Raw genomic sequence first — 14636 nt, 5'->3', positions numbered from 1 at the left:
CCAGTTAGGTCTCCTTGTTCCATGCCAGTTTGGATGTTGTTGCAAACTTTTAGGAGGGCAGTTGTAGTGGAGTGATTCGGGCGAAAACCTGATTGAACAGGGGTCAGATAGTTAGATTGTTGGTAATACTCACATAGTTGTGTATGGACGCATTTTTCTAAGATTTTTGACAATACTGAGAGCAATGATATTGAGCGATAGTTAGTAACCAAGGTTAACTCACCACTTTTATGGATAGGCACTACTCTTGCAGTCTTCCAAAGTTTGGGTATGTAACCAGACACCAAGGATTCGTTAATTAGGGTTCTGACAGGTTTAGCAATTGCCGGTGCACTGAGCTTCAACAGCATTGCTGGGATTTGATCAGGTCCAGACGGGTTTTTCATTTTTAGATTATTAAGGTATTTCTTAATGACATTGATGGGTACAGGTCTAAAATTGAACTTCTCTATATTGGGTCTTTGCAGATTTAGCGGGGCCAGATCCACATTTGTAGTTTCAGGATGCGTGTCATTTATTAGTCTGTCAATTAGGGTGGTGGAGCATCCGACAAAATAATTGTTAAAGGCATTTGCTACTTCTAAGGGAAGTTGCATGGTTTGGTTATCCACTTTGACAGTGGAGGGTTGGGAGTGGATTGGGGGAGTGTGTAAGTTATTTATGACTTTCCAAAACTTTCTAGGGTTTGATATGTTATTGTTCAGATTTTTACAGAAATATTGGGCCATGGCCAATTTTGTTTGTTTAGTGCATATATTTTGCCATTGTCTATATACACAATGATCATTCATAGAGCCAGTATGCTTGTACTTTGACCACAAAGAATCCCGAAACTGGTACATTTGAATGAGGTCAGCTGTGATCCAATTCATATGTGCTCCTTTTACTCTCACCTTACGCAGTGGGGCATGCAAATCCCAAACTTGTAGGAGTTCGGACTGAAAGAATTCAACTGCAGAATCTAAATCTGGAATTAGGTTTAATCTGTGCCAGGGGATGTTCTTGATGTCATTTAGAAATGATTCAAGATTAAATTTTTTGAAGGACCTGGTGATTTTAACTTTGGGAGAGGATTTAGTAGCCTTTATTTTGCGCACGCAGTACACTAAGCAGTGGTCACTGAAACTGTTAGGGAGAACACATGCCTCCTGGATTCGGTCAGGAGAAGTGGAGAGAATCCAATCTAGCAGTGTGTGGTTATGGCTTTTAATGTTTATGCAAGTTGAGGAGGAGATTAATTGCGTTAGCTGCAAAGTCTTAAATGGTGAGCAAGAACTATTGTTTTTAGGATTCAGCCAACCAATATTAAAATCTCCAAAGACCAAAATTTCAATTTTGGGTTTTGAGCTATGGTTTCACTAAGGAGATGGGCTATGTCAGAAAGGGAATGCACAGGGGTATATATATATATATATATATATATATATATATATATATATATATATATATATATATAGGTATCCAAAACACCAGAACTCGCCCACAGAGGAAAAATGCCTGGGTGCAAATTTGTAGAAGATATGCAGCCAAAAAGAAAATGCACTCTCAGGACTTTCATAAACAGGTTACTTTTATTTCTGTAACGTTTTCGGAGGTCTTGCCTCCTTCATCAGCATGCTGATGAAGGAGGCAAGACCTCCGAAAACATTACAGAAATAAAAGTAACCTGTTTATGAAAGTCCTGAGAGTGCATTTTCTTTTTGGCTGCATATATATATATATATATATATATATATATATATATATATATATCTTTCTTGGGGGTATCACAGCCGGTGCCTCACCAGCATCTGAGCTCACTGCATGTCACTGCTCATTTACTTGTGTGACATTACTGTAATCTGAATCCATCCTCACGACTGCTTACCCGTCTGAATGCCTTTTGTATGTTGTCATGATGGGACATATTGGGTTCAAATGCTCTATCTGTATATATATATTGTCACCTATAATATTTGACAATATTATATTTATTGTTCGTAAAGGCACAGTTTCGGTTTTGCGTGATATTAAAACAAGATGGAGGCACATCGAATGGTAATTAAACTGTAAAGCGTGAACCTGCTCCCTCGCAGCATGCTATATCTGCATAGAAGATTTCAAAAGAGATTGTAGTTTTGTGACCGGGTTTTTATAGAGGTCCAAATGTTCACAACCGTGCATTTTACAGGGCTTGTGCCTACATTAATGAACTCCTAAATGGGATTGCGCCTTTGTGAAAGTTCATTAATGTAGGCTCAAGTGTCCTATAAAACGTACTGTTGTGAACGTGTTTGGACTTGGCGTGCATGAAACATAGGAACATAGATTTTGATGGCAGATAAGAACCATAGGCCCAACAAGTCTGCCCAATATTTCCTAACGTTCATAGGATATCCTTATGCTTATCCCAGGCATTCTTGAAGTCCTCCACAATATTTGTCATTATCACCTCTTGTGGAAGTATATTCTATGAATCAATCACCCTTTCTGTAAAGAAGTGCTTCCTCAAATTACCCCTGAATCCACTACCCTTCAGCTTGAGACCATGACCGCTTGTTCTTGAAATTTTTTTCTTTTTAAAATACTCACAGCCTCAGATTTACTAAGCCCCTACTTGAAAGTTATCATATGAAGGCACGTCCTCTATAAAAACCCAGTCACAAAGTCACAATCTCGGTCAGATGGTATGTTGTGAGGCAGTGAGTTCACGCTTTACAATTTTATTACTGTTAAAATCCAGTATAAGAAGATATCATAAGTGCTTCTAATAGAAACCCATAGGGGCCGATTTATCATACAGCGGATCATGTCAGCCAGACATCAATAAATGGCGACAGCATATGCTGTCGGCATTTATTATTGCACAAGCAATCATTGTGTAATACCGCCCCCTGCAGATTCGCGGCCATTCGGCCGCTAGCAAGGCGTGGCTCATGCGGAAACAGGAACATTAAGAGCCATTTGGCCCTTAAAGGGACAGTCTACACCAGAATTTTTATTGTTTTAAAAGATAGATAATCCCTTTATTACCTATTTCCCAGTTTTGCATAACCAACACAGTTATAATAATATACTTTAAACCTCTGTGATTATCTTGTATCTGAGCCTCTGCAAACTGCCCCTTTTTTCAGTTCTTTTGACAGACTTGCAGTCTAGCCAATCAGTGCCTGCTCCCAGATAACTTCTCGTGCATGAGCACAGTGTTATCTATATGAAATACGTGAACTAACACCCTCTTGTGGTGAAAAACTGTTAAAATGCAATCGGAAAGAGGTGGGCTTCAAGGGCTAAGAAATTAGCATATGAACCTCCTAGGTTAAGCTTTCAACTAAGAATACCAAGAGAACAAAGCAAAATTGGTGCTAAAAGTAAATTGGAAAATTGTTTAAAATTACATGCTCTATCTGAATCATGAAAGTTTATTTTGGCCTAGACTGTCCCTTTAATAAATTGGCCTCATAGTCTCTATATTATTTTACAAGGATTAGAAGACAATGCACATTTTCTTAACATATTGAACATTTTATGTGCTTTTAATACATTTATTTTGTATTTAAATCTTTTGCAATGGAATGACTAATTTCTGATGATATATAAAATTACTTTTGTGATTCAGATAGAGCATGCAGTTTTAAACAACTATCTGTCATATTTGCTTAATTTTTTTGGTATCCTTTGTTGAAGCAGCAACAATGCACAACTGGGAGCTAGCTGAACACATATAATGAGCCAATGACAAGAAGCATATATGTGCAGCCACCAATCAGCAACCTGAATGTTTTCTTTCACGATTCAGACAGAGCATACAATTTTAAATAACTTTTTAGTTTATTTCTATTGTCAAAGTTGCTTAATTATCTTGGTATCTTTTGTTGAAAGAGCATCAATTTACTACTGGGAGCTAGCTGAACACATCTAGTCAGCCAATGACAAGACGCATAATATGTGTAGCCACCAATCAGCAGCTAGCTCCCAGTAGTGTAGGATATGTACATATCCCTTTTCAAAAAAGGATACCAATGGAACAAAGTAAATTTGAAAATAGTAGTAAATTTAAAAGTGTCTTAAAATAACACATTCTATCTGAATTATGCAAGTTTAATTTTGACTTTCCTATCCCTTTAACTTTAGACTCTGAGGCCACATGAAAAGCCACATTTCCTTTCATGGTTCAGATAGAGCATACCATTTTAAAGAGAGTTTCCAATGTATTTTTATTATCAATTTGACTTTATTCTCATTGTATTCTTTGTTGAAGAGCATACCTTGGTAGCATGGAGAACTATTGGCAGAAGTTTTGCAAGAATGCTTTTGAACCAAGATGACAGCAGCACATCTTTCAAGACTGTTGCCATATATTGCTCCAAATACTTACACATACCGAGCCAACCTACATGCTTTTCAACAAAGTATATCAAGAGAACAAAGTACATTTTATAACGGCAGTAAATTGGAATGCACAGTATTTTATAATTGTACTCTATATCTGAATTGTGAATTTTGTCCACTTTAACACGAAAAATGGCATAGTGAAAAGGTGATAATCATGTCCCTGTCAACAAGCTATTAAAATAAACATCAAAAATATAATTTGACAAAAGAAATTGCACATTTTCCAATGCATGATAATGTGTAGATGTCTGCATCCACCCTAGAGATTGCAGGACTATTTGTTAGGGACATTTAAGGATATGAAATTTAAAACGTTCATGATTCAGACAGAGCATGCAATTATAAAAAAAACAAAAAACAATTGACTCCTTTTCTATGTATTTAGTATCTTGGTATCCTTTGTTGAAACTTCTTTACATGAAAGCATACTGATGTAGGCTTAGGAGTATGCATGTCTCTTAAGCACTAGACATGTGCATTCAGATTAGGACAAATTAAAAAAAACAACAAAAAAAAACACAGCAACAACAAATGTTCCATATTTTTTGCGTTTGTCCATAAACAATAAAAGATTGGTCCTTTAGAGAACAAATGAATACATTCAACAAAAATGTATTTGATTTGTTCACGTGTAAAGGCAGGAAAATTTATACTATACAGTAATGAGCCAGCGATTTCCTAGTCAGCCAATAAGCATGTAAGCTTTACTTTTGTTCTTGTCAGTCCTGACCCCAAACAAATTCCAAGCTACCACCATCAACAAGTATCCAAAGAAACAAACACAAAAAAAATGTGATAATTCAGCCCAAACTAATTTTATGTCTGTGCACATGTCAAATGAGCATTGTATGGCACCTGGGTTTGTAACAATGATATAATCAACACAGTCCAGTATGCTCTTATTGAAAATAACTAAGTTTCAACTAAGTAAATTTGGTAATAGAAGTAAGTTAAAAAGCTGTTAAAAAAAAAACAAGGTTCATACAGTTTTCCTACAATTCATATTGCTCTTTTTTCTTACACAATGGTGTTTTGAAAGGTTTCTTTAAATGCATGGTGGGAGATATGGAATATTTGACTATGTAAATAAACCATTGGTAACTTTTCCTTTTTTTTTTACTTTATAAGGTATTTGAAGATTTGTTAGCCCTGGACAGTTTGGATCTGTCCCACAATAATTTGGTTGAAGTTCCACGATACCTGATATCTGAAGCCAAATATCTGGGAAAACTTTATTTGACAGGAAATAAACTTACAACGATTCCTGAATACTTTTTTTATGGGGTTGATCCACCCTATGTGTATGTAGACCAAAATCCATGGAAATGCGACTGTGGCCTAAAGTACTTTCAATCTTGGATAGATGAAAACCCTGATAAAATCTATGTGAAAGAAGATGAGCAGAAAATAAAAAATGATCAGTTTAGTGTGATCTGTGACAAACCACAAGGTACCCCACTCCTGAATTATACCATAGTCGGATGTGGGAGATCACATGATTATAATCCAACCACAGTGCGGCAAACTACAAAGGACTGGCAGACAACTACCAGGGAAGTTTCTACACCATTTTGGAAAACAAGTAAAATAGCTACAATTAGGCCAATCACAGAAGGAAAGGTATTGTTAACTACACTTCCTACACTAACCAGCAGAAAATCGGAATCTACAACAAATGTGATACAAACTGTTGCACTGACAAAGAAGTGGCAGACAACTACCAGGGAAGTTTCTACACTGTTTTGGAAAACAAGTGAAATAGCTACAATTAGACCAGTCACAGAACAAAAAGCATTAACATCTACACTTCCTTCAACGCATGGCAAAACCATTACAGTCAAGGAAGAGACAACAATAACAGAAGAACCTACCACTGCGATGTTGGTACAAACCACTACCACTGCGATGGTGGTACAAACCATTAAGAGCAGTACAGTTGCTTTTAAGGAAGAGACAAAAAGAGCTGATTTACACTCACCTCCAATGCTGCAAACAGCGGTCACAATCCTGAATGATGAATCTGTCAGAACAGAGACAACAAACCCTGTTATGTTGTCAACTGCACATTTTCCTGTTTCACCCTTAGGTAGAGAGAAGCATACATCTTGCCTGGAAGAAACCATCATCGCACACTGTTGCTTTCTTCACTTCATTCTTTATCTCTTCATTCTGTTTATCCTTCTGTTGCTGACTGTAGTAACCACAGCTTGGCTGATTTGGGGATACATTGTCTACCATAGACTATCCCATACACTCTCTGAAGATCTACCCATGGTTCGACTGATTCGCTATAGCCTACTGGTGAAAAGACAAGAGGATCTGTTACATTTGGGAAGCATCAGTAACAAAGGCTCTAACGTTTCCAGGCAATTACTACCAGAAGCAACTCCAATGTTAGTTCTAGAGGCTAGTTCCCTAAGCCAAGTGAACTATACTTCTGCCATTCTGTAATTGGACTGCGTATCTACATATTTGTATGAAGCAAACTAGGCAATTGGTACCAAATTCTAACCAACTTGATTGTTTTTAGAAGATTGTAACACCTAACATGGATTTGCATTCATAAATCTCTTGACAAGGAATAGGCTCCCAAAATTCTGACAACTTGGCAAGCTTGATGAACTTGAATAAACCTACCAATGTCAATTTAGAGAAATAAACATCAATTATATCTATTATAGTTTTATTATATAAGAAAATACTTAAATTCTTGAATGCTTTTGGAATGTATAACCTTGATCTATAAATAAATGTAATCTTTTAAAAGCAATAGCAGTAATCATGTAAAGAAAAACAGTCTAACACTTATTACTTTGAAACAAACACAAAGAAAAGTGTAGCTCAGACTCAATAATCTAAAGATACAATGGCATGAATAAAAACACACACAAGATACATCTGTAGTGATGAGCATATGAAAGTCCCACTTCATCTGTTATTCCTCTGCCATCAAGATCTGATCTCTCTGGTTACTCACTCCTAACAAACTGTCCAACTGGAGAAGGAAAGTTCCTGGTTCTGTGTGGCTACGAGAGCCCGCAGGGGACAAAATACCTATACTCGCTTGGTCTGTCAGAATGGGACAGGCTTTCTCAAGAGAAGGATCTTGAGAAAGTCTGTTCATTCAAATACAAGGGAACTATGAGGTTGATTATCTAAACCTCTCCAGATCAAACGTGATTTTTCTCACTGACCCTCGCAGGGGCTACCATGGTGGAATCATTGTAAAAAGAGGGGCAGTCCTTGCGAGTGGCGAGATGGCTCCTATATAAAATAATGGATCTTCTTGGAAAGGGACACCACTCCATAGAGCGTTTAGCAGGGGGCACTTTAACCCAACTGCTACTGGGAATGTCAGAGAAAAACTTGCCCAGAGTACCAGAGAATTATTAGCATTTTTGTTACCACTCTGTTTAAACAGAAATAAAGCTTTTGATTTTTTTAATTTACCTATGTAAACAATATATATTTCTAAAGTAGACCACCCAAGGTATTGATCTAGACCCATTTTGTAATATTTGATGCCACTATTTGGCCGCCAGATACAATCTAAAAAAAAAAAAATTTCTCACTGAGATTATTTACACACAACTACTGCAGGCATATGGTAAATGTTTGTAAAAGCTTCTCTGGGATCCGCCTTCTTCAGAAATAGCAGTCATGCATGGCTTTGCCATTTATTTTGGGAAATTAGAATGCCGCTGCTGCTAATTGCAGCTGTGCACCTTACTTGAAATTCCTGGCAGTGAAGGAGTTAATAAGTTAGCTTGTAAGGTTAATTTTTTTAATGACTTTTATTTAAACCTAGTTTTAGACACATATACTTAATTCTAACATATTATCTTTGAGAAAAGGTCTATTTTTATATTGATTATGATAATTTATGTATTCCACATGATATACTATATAGAAACGTATTTAATGTGATGGTTATTGACAATAAGCTTTTAAGACATATACCAAGTATCTCCTTTTAACTTTTGAAAAGGAAAGTTTTAACATTATAATTATCAACAATAATCTAGCATGTATCCCTCTTAATGCTATGTAAGTAAATTTATTTCATGTGGTGTATATATTATAAGATTTGTTTTTCATTCTGATATATAGGCTATTGTGTGTATGTAACTTTAACTAATATCTTTGTCATGTAGCCTATCAGGTTGCAGTTATGCCTTTAAATACCTGTGGGTTGGAAGTAGGAGACACAGGTTTATGAGTAAGGCGCTATACAGATGAAACGCGTAAGACTGTCTCCTTCCCTATGGATTGTTTATACCTGTTTTGGCTTTAATGTGAATAAAATCTTGGACTTTTTAGCTCCATGCCCACTGGTTTTGCTTTTCCAGGATATTTTTTGATGCCATATAGACTGGGTCCAGGTCTCCTGAAACAGGCTTAGTCTGCCCCCTACCAGGGTGAACCCCAATTTGGGGACAGCCACTTTATGCCGACATTTTCAAAGGCAACCTTTTTGGGCTGTTTGTTCTTATTCCATACTGGACTGGGCTTCCAAGTACCCTTGGAGTTTTCAGATTTGTTAGAGGAAAAGTTCCTCTGAGACCTGTTCTGACGAAAAGAAAGAAACCGACCGGCAGCTCTGCCCTTCTGCTTGGATCTTCTGTCCTGGGGAAGGAAGGCTCCCTTACCTCCCATCACTGTGGAGATAATGCAGTCCAAACCCGGACCGAATAAAGTCTTCCCCTTGAAGGCCATGACTTTAGCCAAAGAGCCCTTCTGGCTAAGACCGCTAGTCCTATATTCTTTGCATTGATGTGGTTCTTTAATGGTAATAATGAAGTACAAAATATGGACAGAACTGAAGGAAATACACCTCTTATTAAAAGGTCTCAAAACATGTAATGGGGTGTTTGTGTAATAGCTATATGAATCCTCTAGTACCGTGTCTCTCAAAAAGCAGGTCACGGTCCTGCTGGTGGGCCGTGACCAGAACCTGACATACCTCTGCTGTTCACTCTGACGGGCCTGCAGTTCCACACATCTGTAATACCAGTGGGCCTGTCTGAGTGCCACTGCACATGAGCGCATGTGTGCATTTTAATTAATACATCTCTTAGGTATAAACTGCCAGGGGCAGGGTGCTATATTGCTATATCGATACTGAACAGTCACATTCTAAGCATTCAATAAACTTCAATAAGCAGAATATATCCAAATTCAAGACCAGTGAGGAGAGAGAGAGAGAGAGAGAGAGAGAGAGAGAGAGAGAGAGAGAGAGAAAACTGTTTTGTATAAGAAGTTTGCACCAGTAAAATAGTATTAACCCCTAATCTGCCGCCCCTAACATCGCCGCCACCTACATTATACTTATTAACCCCTAATCTGCCGTCCCCAATGTCACCGCCACTATTCTAAATTTATTAACCCTTTAAACCTAAGTCTAACCCTAACCCCCCCTAACTTAAATATAATTAAAATATATCTAAATAAAATTACTATCATTAACTAAATTATTCCTATTTAAAAAAATACTTACGTATAAAATAAACCCTAAGATAGCTACAATATAACTAATAGTTACATTGTAGCTAGCTTAGGGTTTATTTTTATTTTACAGGCAAGTTTGTATTTATTTGAACTAGGTAGAATAGTTACTAAATAGTTATTAACTATTTACTAACTACCTAGCTAAAATAAATACAAATTTACCTGTAAAATAAAACCTAACCTAAGTTACACTAACACCTAACAATACACTACAATTAAATAAATTCCCTAAATGAAATACAATTAAATAAATTAAATTACAAAAAAATAAACACTAAATTACACAAAATAAAAAAGAAATTATCAAATATTTAAACTAATTACGCCTAAACTACCAATAGCCCTTAAAAGGGGCTTTTGTGGGGCATTGCCCCAAATAAATAAGCTCTTTTACCTGTAAATAAAAAATACAAACACCCCCCAACAGTAAAACCCACCACCCACACAACCAACCCCCCAAATAAAACCCTAACTAAAAAAAACTAAGCTCCCCATTGCCCTGAAAAGGGCATTTGGATGGGCATTGCCCTTAAAAGGGGATTTAGCTCTATTGCTGCCAAAAGCCCTAACCTAAAAATAAAACCCACCCAATACACCCTTAAAAAATCCTAACACTAACCCCGGAAGATTCACTTACCGGGAGAAGTCTTCATCCAAGCGGCAAGATGTCCTCAACGAAGCCGGCAGAAGTGGTCCTCCTGACAGGCAGAAGTCTTCACCCAGACGGGATCTTCTATCTTCAGCCTTTCGACGCGGAACAGCTCCATCTTCGAGACATCCAGCGTGGAGCATCCTCTTCAATCAACGGCTTCTTCGGAATGAAGGTACCTTTAAGTGACGTCATCCAAGATGGCGTCCGTTAGATTCCGATTGGCTGATAGAATTCTATCAGCCAATCGGAATTAAGGTAGAAAAAATCCTATTGGCTGATGCAATCAGCCAATAGGATTGAGCTAGCGTTCTATTGGCTGTTCCAATCAGCCAATAGAATGCAAGCTCAATCCTATTAGCTGTATGCGATAAGCACACTTTATAAAGCCTAGGAAAGCAGTTAATGTCAGTTTGTGCAAGTTTCTAATGCAAAATATATAGAGAGAAAAAGCACACTAAAAAGTGCATCTTTTATTAGCGATATTAATACGCTAATAGTGAAGCATCATACAAAAAAAAGCGTATATTATTGGGCGAAAATATTTACTACAGATGCACATAAAAAGGAGTGAAAAAAAGGCGCGAACATAAACATAAATATGCGCCAGTTTGAACACGTGCATGAGAAATTTTGGCCGCAAATAATGACAAGCAAGGGGATTAGTAAGAATCTGTCCCTGGGCCATACATACACATAGATATACATAAAGTGCACAACCCATAGTTGTGAGTGTCTATATAAAAAATACAAAATATACTTATCCATAGACACTTGTCCAGTGGTGTCACTAGGCTTGGTGTCACCCCCCCCCCCAAGTAATAAAATATATATATGCTTATATATACATATATATATATATATATATATATATTTACATATATGTATACATATATAGGGTGTGTATATATATATATATATATATATATATATTTATATATATAGGGCTTATATATAAATATATATATTTACATACACAAACATATATATATATGTGTGTGTGTGTGGGCAGATGGGAAGACACTGACAGACCACTGAAAGGGGGGTGGGGGAAACACAACTTGTTTAAGTATTTGAGAAGAATTTCTAGTACCCAGATCCATCATTAATATGGTGCTTACTCACAACAGTTATAAAGTAAAACCTAAAATTTGGATCTGCCGGATATATATGGTATAGCCTCACAAATGACATACATATCACTTGTTACGTCTGAATTAAAATGCAGTGATTACATTATTTAGAGGATAAGAGTTAGTATCACAATCTGCAGAGCAAATAAAAAATATAAAAGTGAGTTGCAATCACATATACAACAATATACCTACCATAACAGGGGATGAAATGCTTATAGTGAAGTGGGGAAGGACCTCACCAACATTTCTGCACTATAACCCCAAGGAATATTCTATCAGTACAGGCATTAATAGGCCTAAAGGTCTTTATGCTGCAGACAGAAACAGGAAGGGATTTTGCATTGCACATCACATTTACACTACAAATACTGGATAGATGAGAATCTTTTAAAACTTAATTGATGGGGGTCTTTTTTTAATTTTTTTATTCTAGCATGCCCAGCATCAGTTATACCTACAGTTAGCTTCTAATATATGCCAATAGAATAAAATACATATTGACTACATCATCCCATTAAAGAAACACATGAACATATGTCCCTACTAACAATATAGATGACATCATTTCCATAAATGATAGAACACCTTACTGCCTTGTACCTTCCTCCAACACATACAATATTAATAATGTTAAAGAAGCATCTAATTCATAAACAGGTTATTAAATCTAATGCAACCCACCTACAGTACATGCAGCATCCTCTTGTCCTTTGTAAACTGCCTCCCAAAATTTACTTTAAATAATGTGATGGTCTTTTTTTATTTGACTTACTTTAGCATGGCCTCTTTCTTCTCCTCCTCCTTCTGTCGGTCCATCACTGCCATGATAATATTCCTCTCTTCCTCTGTCAGATGGCTCAGGTCGGGGAGAGATATTCCTCAAACAGGGAGGCACTGTGGGTGGCCAAGTGTTACAGTCTGGAGGACTGTTAAAGCCTGCTCGAGGGGCGCAGCACCATACGCCAAAATGACGTCACTAAATCTCGAGCGTGATACCCCCCTGCATCTGCCTTAGCATGGATGACCCCTTGGTTTCTTACAAGGCACGGCCACCAGTACATCATTAGGAGAAAACAAAAATGGTGGGATCATGATTAATGTTAAATTAATGTGGTGGTGTCACCTCTTGGAGGGTGTCACCTGGGTGCGGTACGTACCCCCATAGTGACACCACTGCACTTGTCCACTGAAAGCAGACAGCCAAATCAGTACTGAAACATATCAGCAGAGGTAATGCAATAGGAGTATAACGTTGATCTGTAAAGGGAGGCAGAAGATGAATCCCTGCGACTGAATTTACAGAGAGCCCATGAAAGATTTCCTGTGAGGCAAAAACATGGTGTCATGAGGGAGTACTCCCTTCACATACCTCTGACAAGCACTGTACTCTGAGGGGAACCAGGCTTCAATATGCTCTGAAACCTTTCACTAAAGAAATCAAGCACATCAGCATGCTTCAATCACCTCTGACGGAGGCAACGTTTAAAACTGAGGTATGAGTGAGGTGGGGGGCTTTTGAGGTTTGGGAAACTTTGCCTCCTGCTGGTAGAAATGTATATCCAATATGTAACAGCTCATGGACTCTCGCCACCTATATGAAAGAAATTAATGTTCTTCTATGAGAAGGGTTATCAGACTGATTTGAAGGCCATTTTATACACAGAGAGCTACTATTCAGGAAGAGGAAAGCTTATGGAGCATTGGGTAGTGGCAGAATTACACCCAGTGGAAGTTAGTCCCAGGCCTGCCACAGCTGTGGTGGGGACTGGTCCCTAGCCACCTCCTGCCTGCGCGTGATTGGTTGTGCGCGGGAAGGGGGCGGGATTGCAGGCGAGCGCAAAATTGCGCTTGTGTGCAATGTTGATTACCTGCGGGTAATTTCGCCCCACCACAGGCGAGCTGAGGCATACAGGGGCGCGTATACCTGCCCCTGTACGCCTCAGCTTTGATAAATCTAGTCCATAGTGTTGTACATCGTATCAAGGGGACTATTATGACAAGCATTTTTCCTTTAATGTTCAGTATGGGAATTTGGGCTGCAGGAACCTAATTTTTTATTTTTTACACCTTATGTTTTTGTTTTTTATGTTTGAATGTTTTTTATTAGTTTGCAATAATAAACAGTTACAGAAATAGACATATTCTCCTCTCCGTTGACCTCTCTCATCTGGTATTCCAGGGAAGAAGTTTACAATATTACATCATTACTCAACCATTGATTCAAATTAAATAACTTTATAAAACTTTATAACACCCCATTGTCTACCTATTCTGTGCATATAAACCTTTTCAGATCAGTATCTAATGGGTAATAACAAGGTCCTGTAGTTATCAAATTTTGATGAAGTTTAGTCCATATCTCTTCTTTAGTATTAGACCTCCTCTTTCTTTCTTCTTCCCTTCCTTTTTCTTTCTTTTCTTTTTTTTTTTTTTTCCTTTTTCCCTTTTTGAAACAAGAAATATTCCTTCGTAATGTCTAGTTTTATATCCATCTTATATTGATATACAACCAAACGTTGCTTTAAATCCAGGATTAATCATTTTGTCTACAGGTACTTTAAGTTAGAGAGTACAACACTGAGAGAAGGTAGAGTTAATTAAACTGGGTTAAAGGGGGATGAAAAGGGTGGGGGAGGAGTAGGAAGTGACGACACATCATATTCTAATCTGTGCTATATGTACATCAATAATTAGAAGTTTTTATGAATGATATGACCACTCTAGGTCACATCTCCCGACATTCTTATACGACAAACTCACTTGCTTATCCAATAATACCACACCGCTTGGACCACTTCCTTATTATCTAGAGTGTTCGATGCCAGCTCATACATAGTGTATGTATATTGGATTTTATTATATATCTCCGTCCAAGTTGGACCACCCGTTTTCCAGTGTCTAGCTATGCATGTCCTTGTGACTGTGCATAGGATCTTGATAAATGTATTAATATGTTTATTGTATATACT

General features: G+C 37.4%; 1 protein-coding gene across 1 annotated transcript in view; it reads left to right on the top strand.

Moving 5' to 3' along the window:
- The window catches only part of GP1BA (glycoprotein Ib platelet subunit alpha), a 29487-nt gene extending 21885 nt beyond the window's left edge, over nt 1-7602 (top strand). Inside the window, exon 2 of the mRNA XM_053716131.1 lies at nt 5503-7602. Coding sequence (XP_053572106.1) covers nt 5503-6825 — 1323 coding nt within the window. The 3' untranslated portion in view covers nt 6826-7602. The remainder of the gene's footprint in view (nt 1-5502) is intronic.
- The last annotated feature ends 7034 nt before the right edge of the window (nt 7603-14636 follow it).

This window comes from Bombina bombina, chromosome 6 (genome assembly GCF_027579735.1).
Source record: "Bombina bombina isolate aBomBom1 chromosome 6, aBomBom1.pri, whole genome shotgun sequence".
Lineage (NCBI taxonomy): Eukaryota > Metazoa > Chordata > Amphibia > Anura > Bombinatoridae > Bombina > Bombina bombina.
This window is presented reverse-complemented; position numbering and strand designations above follow the sequence as displayed.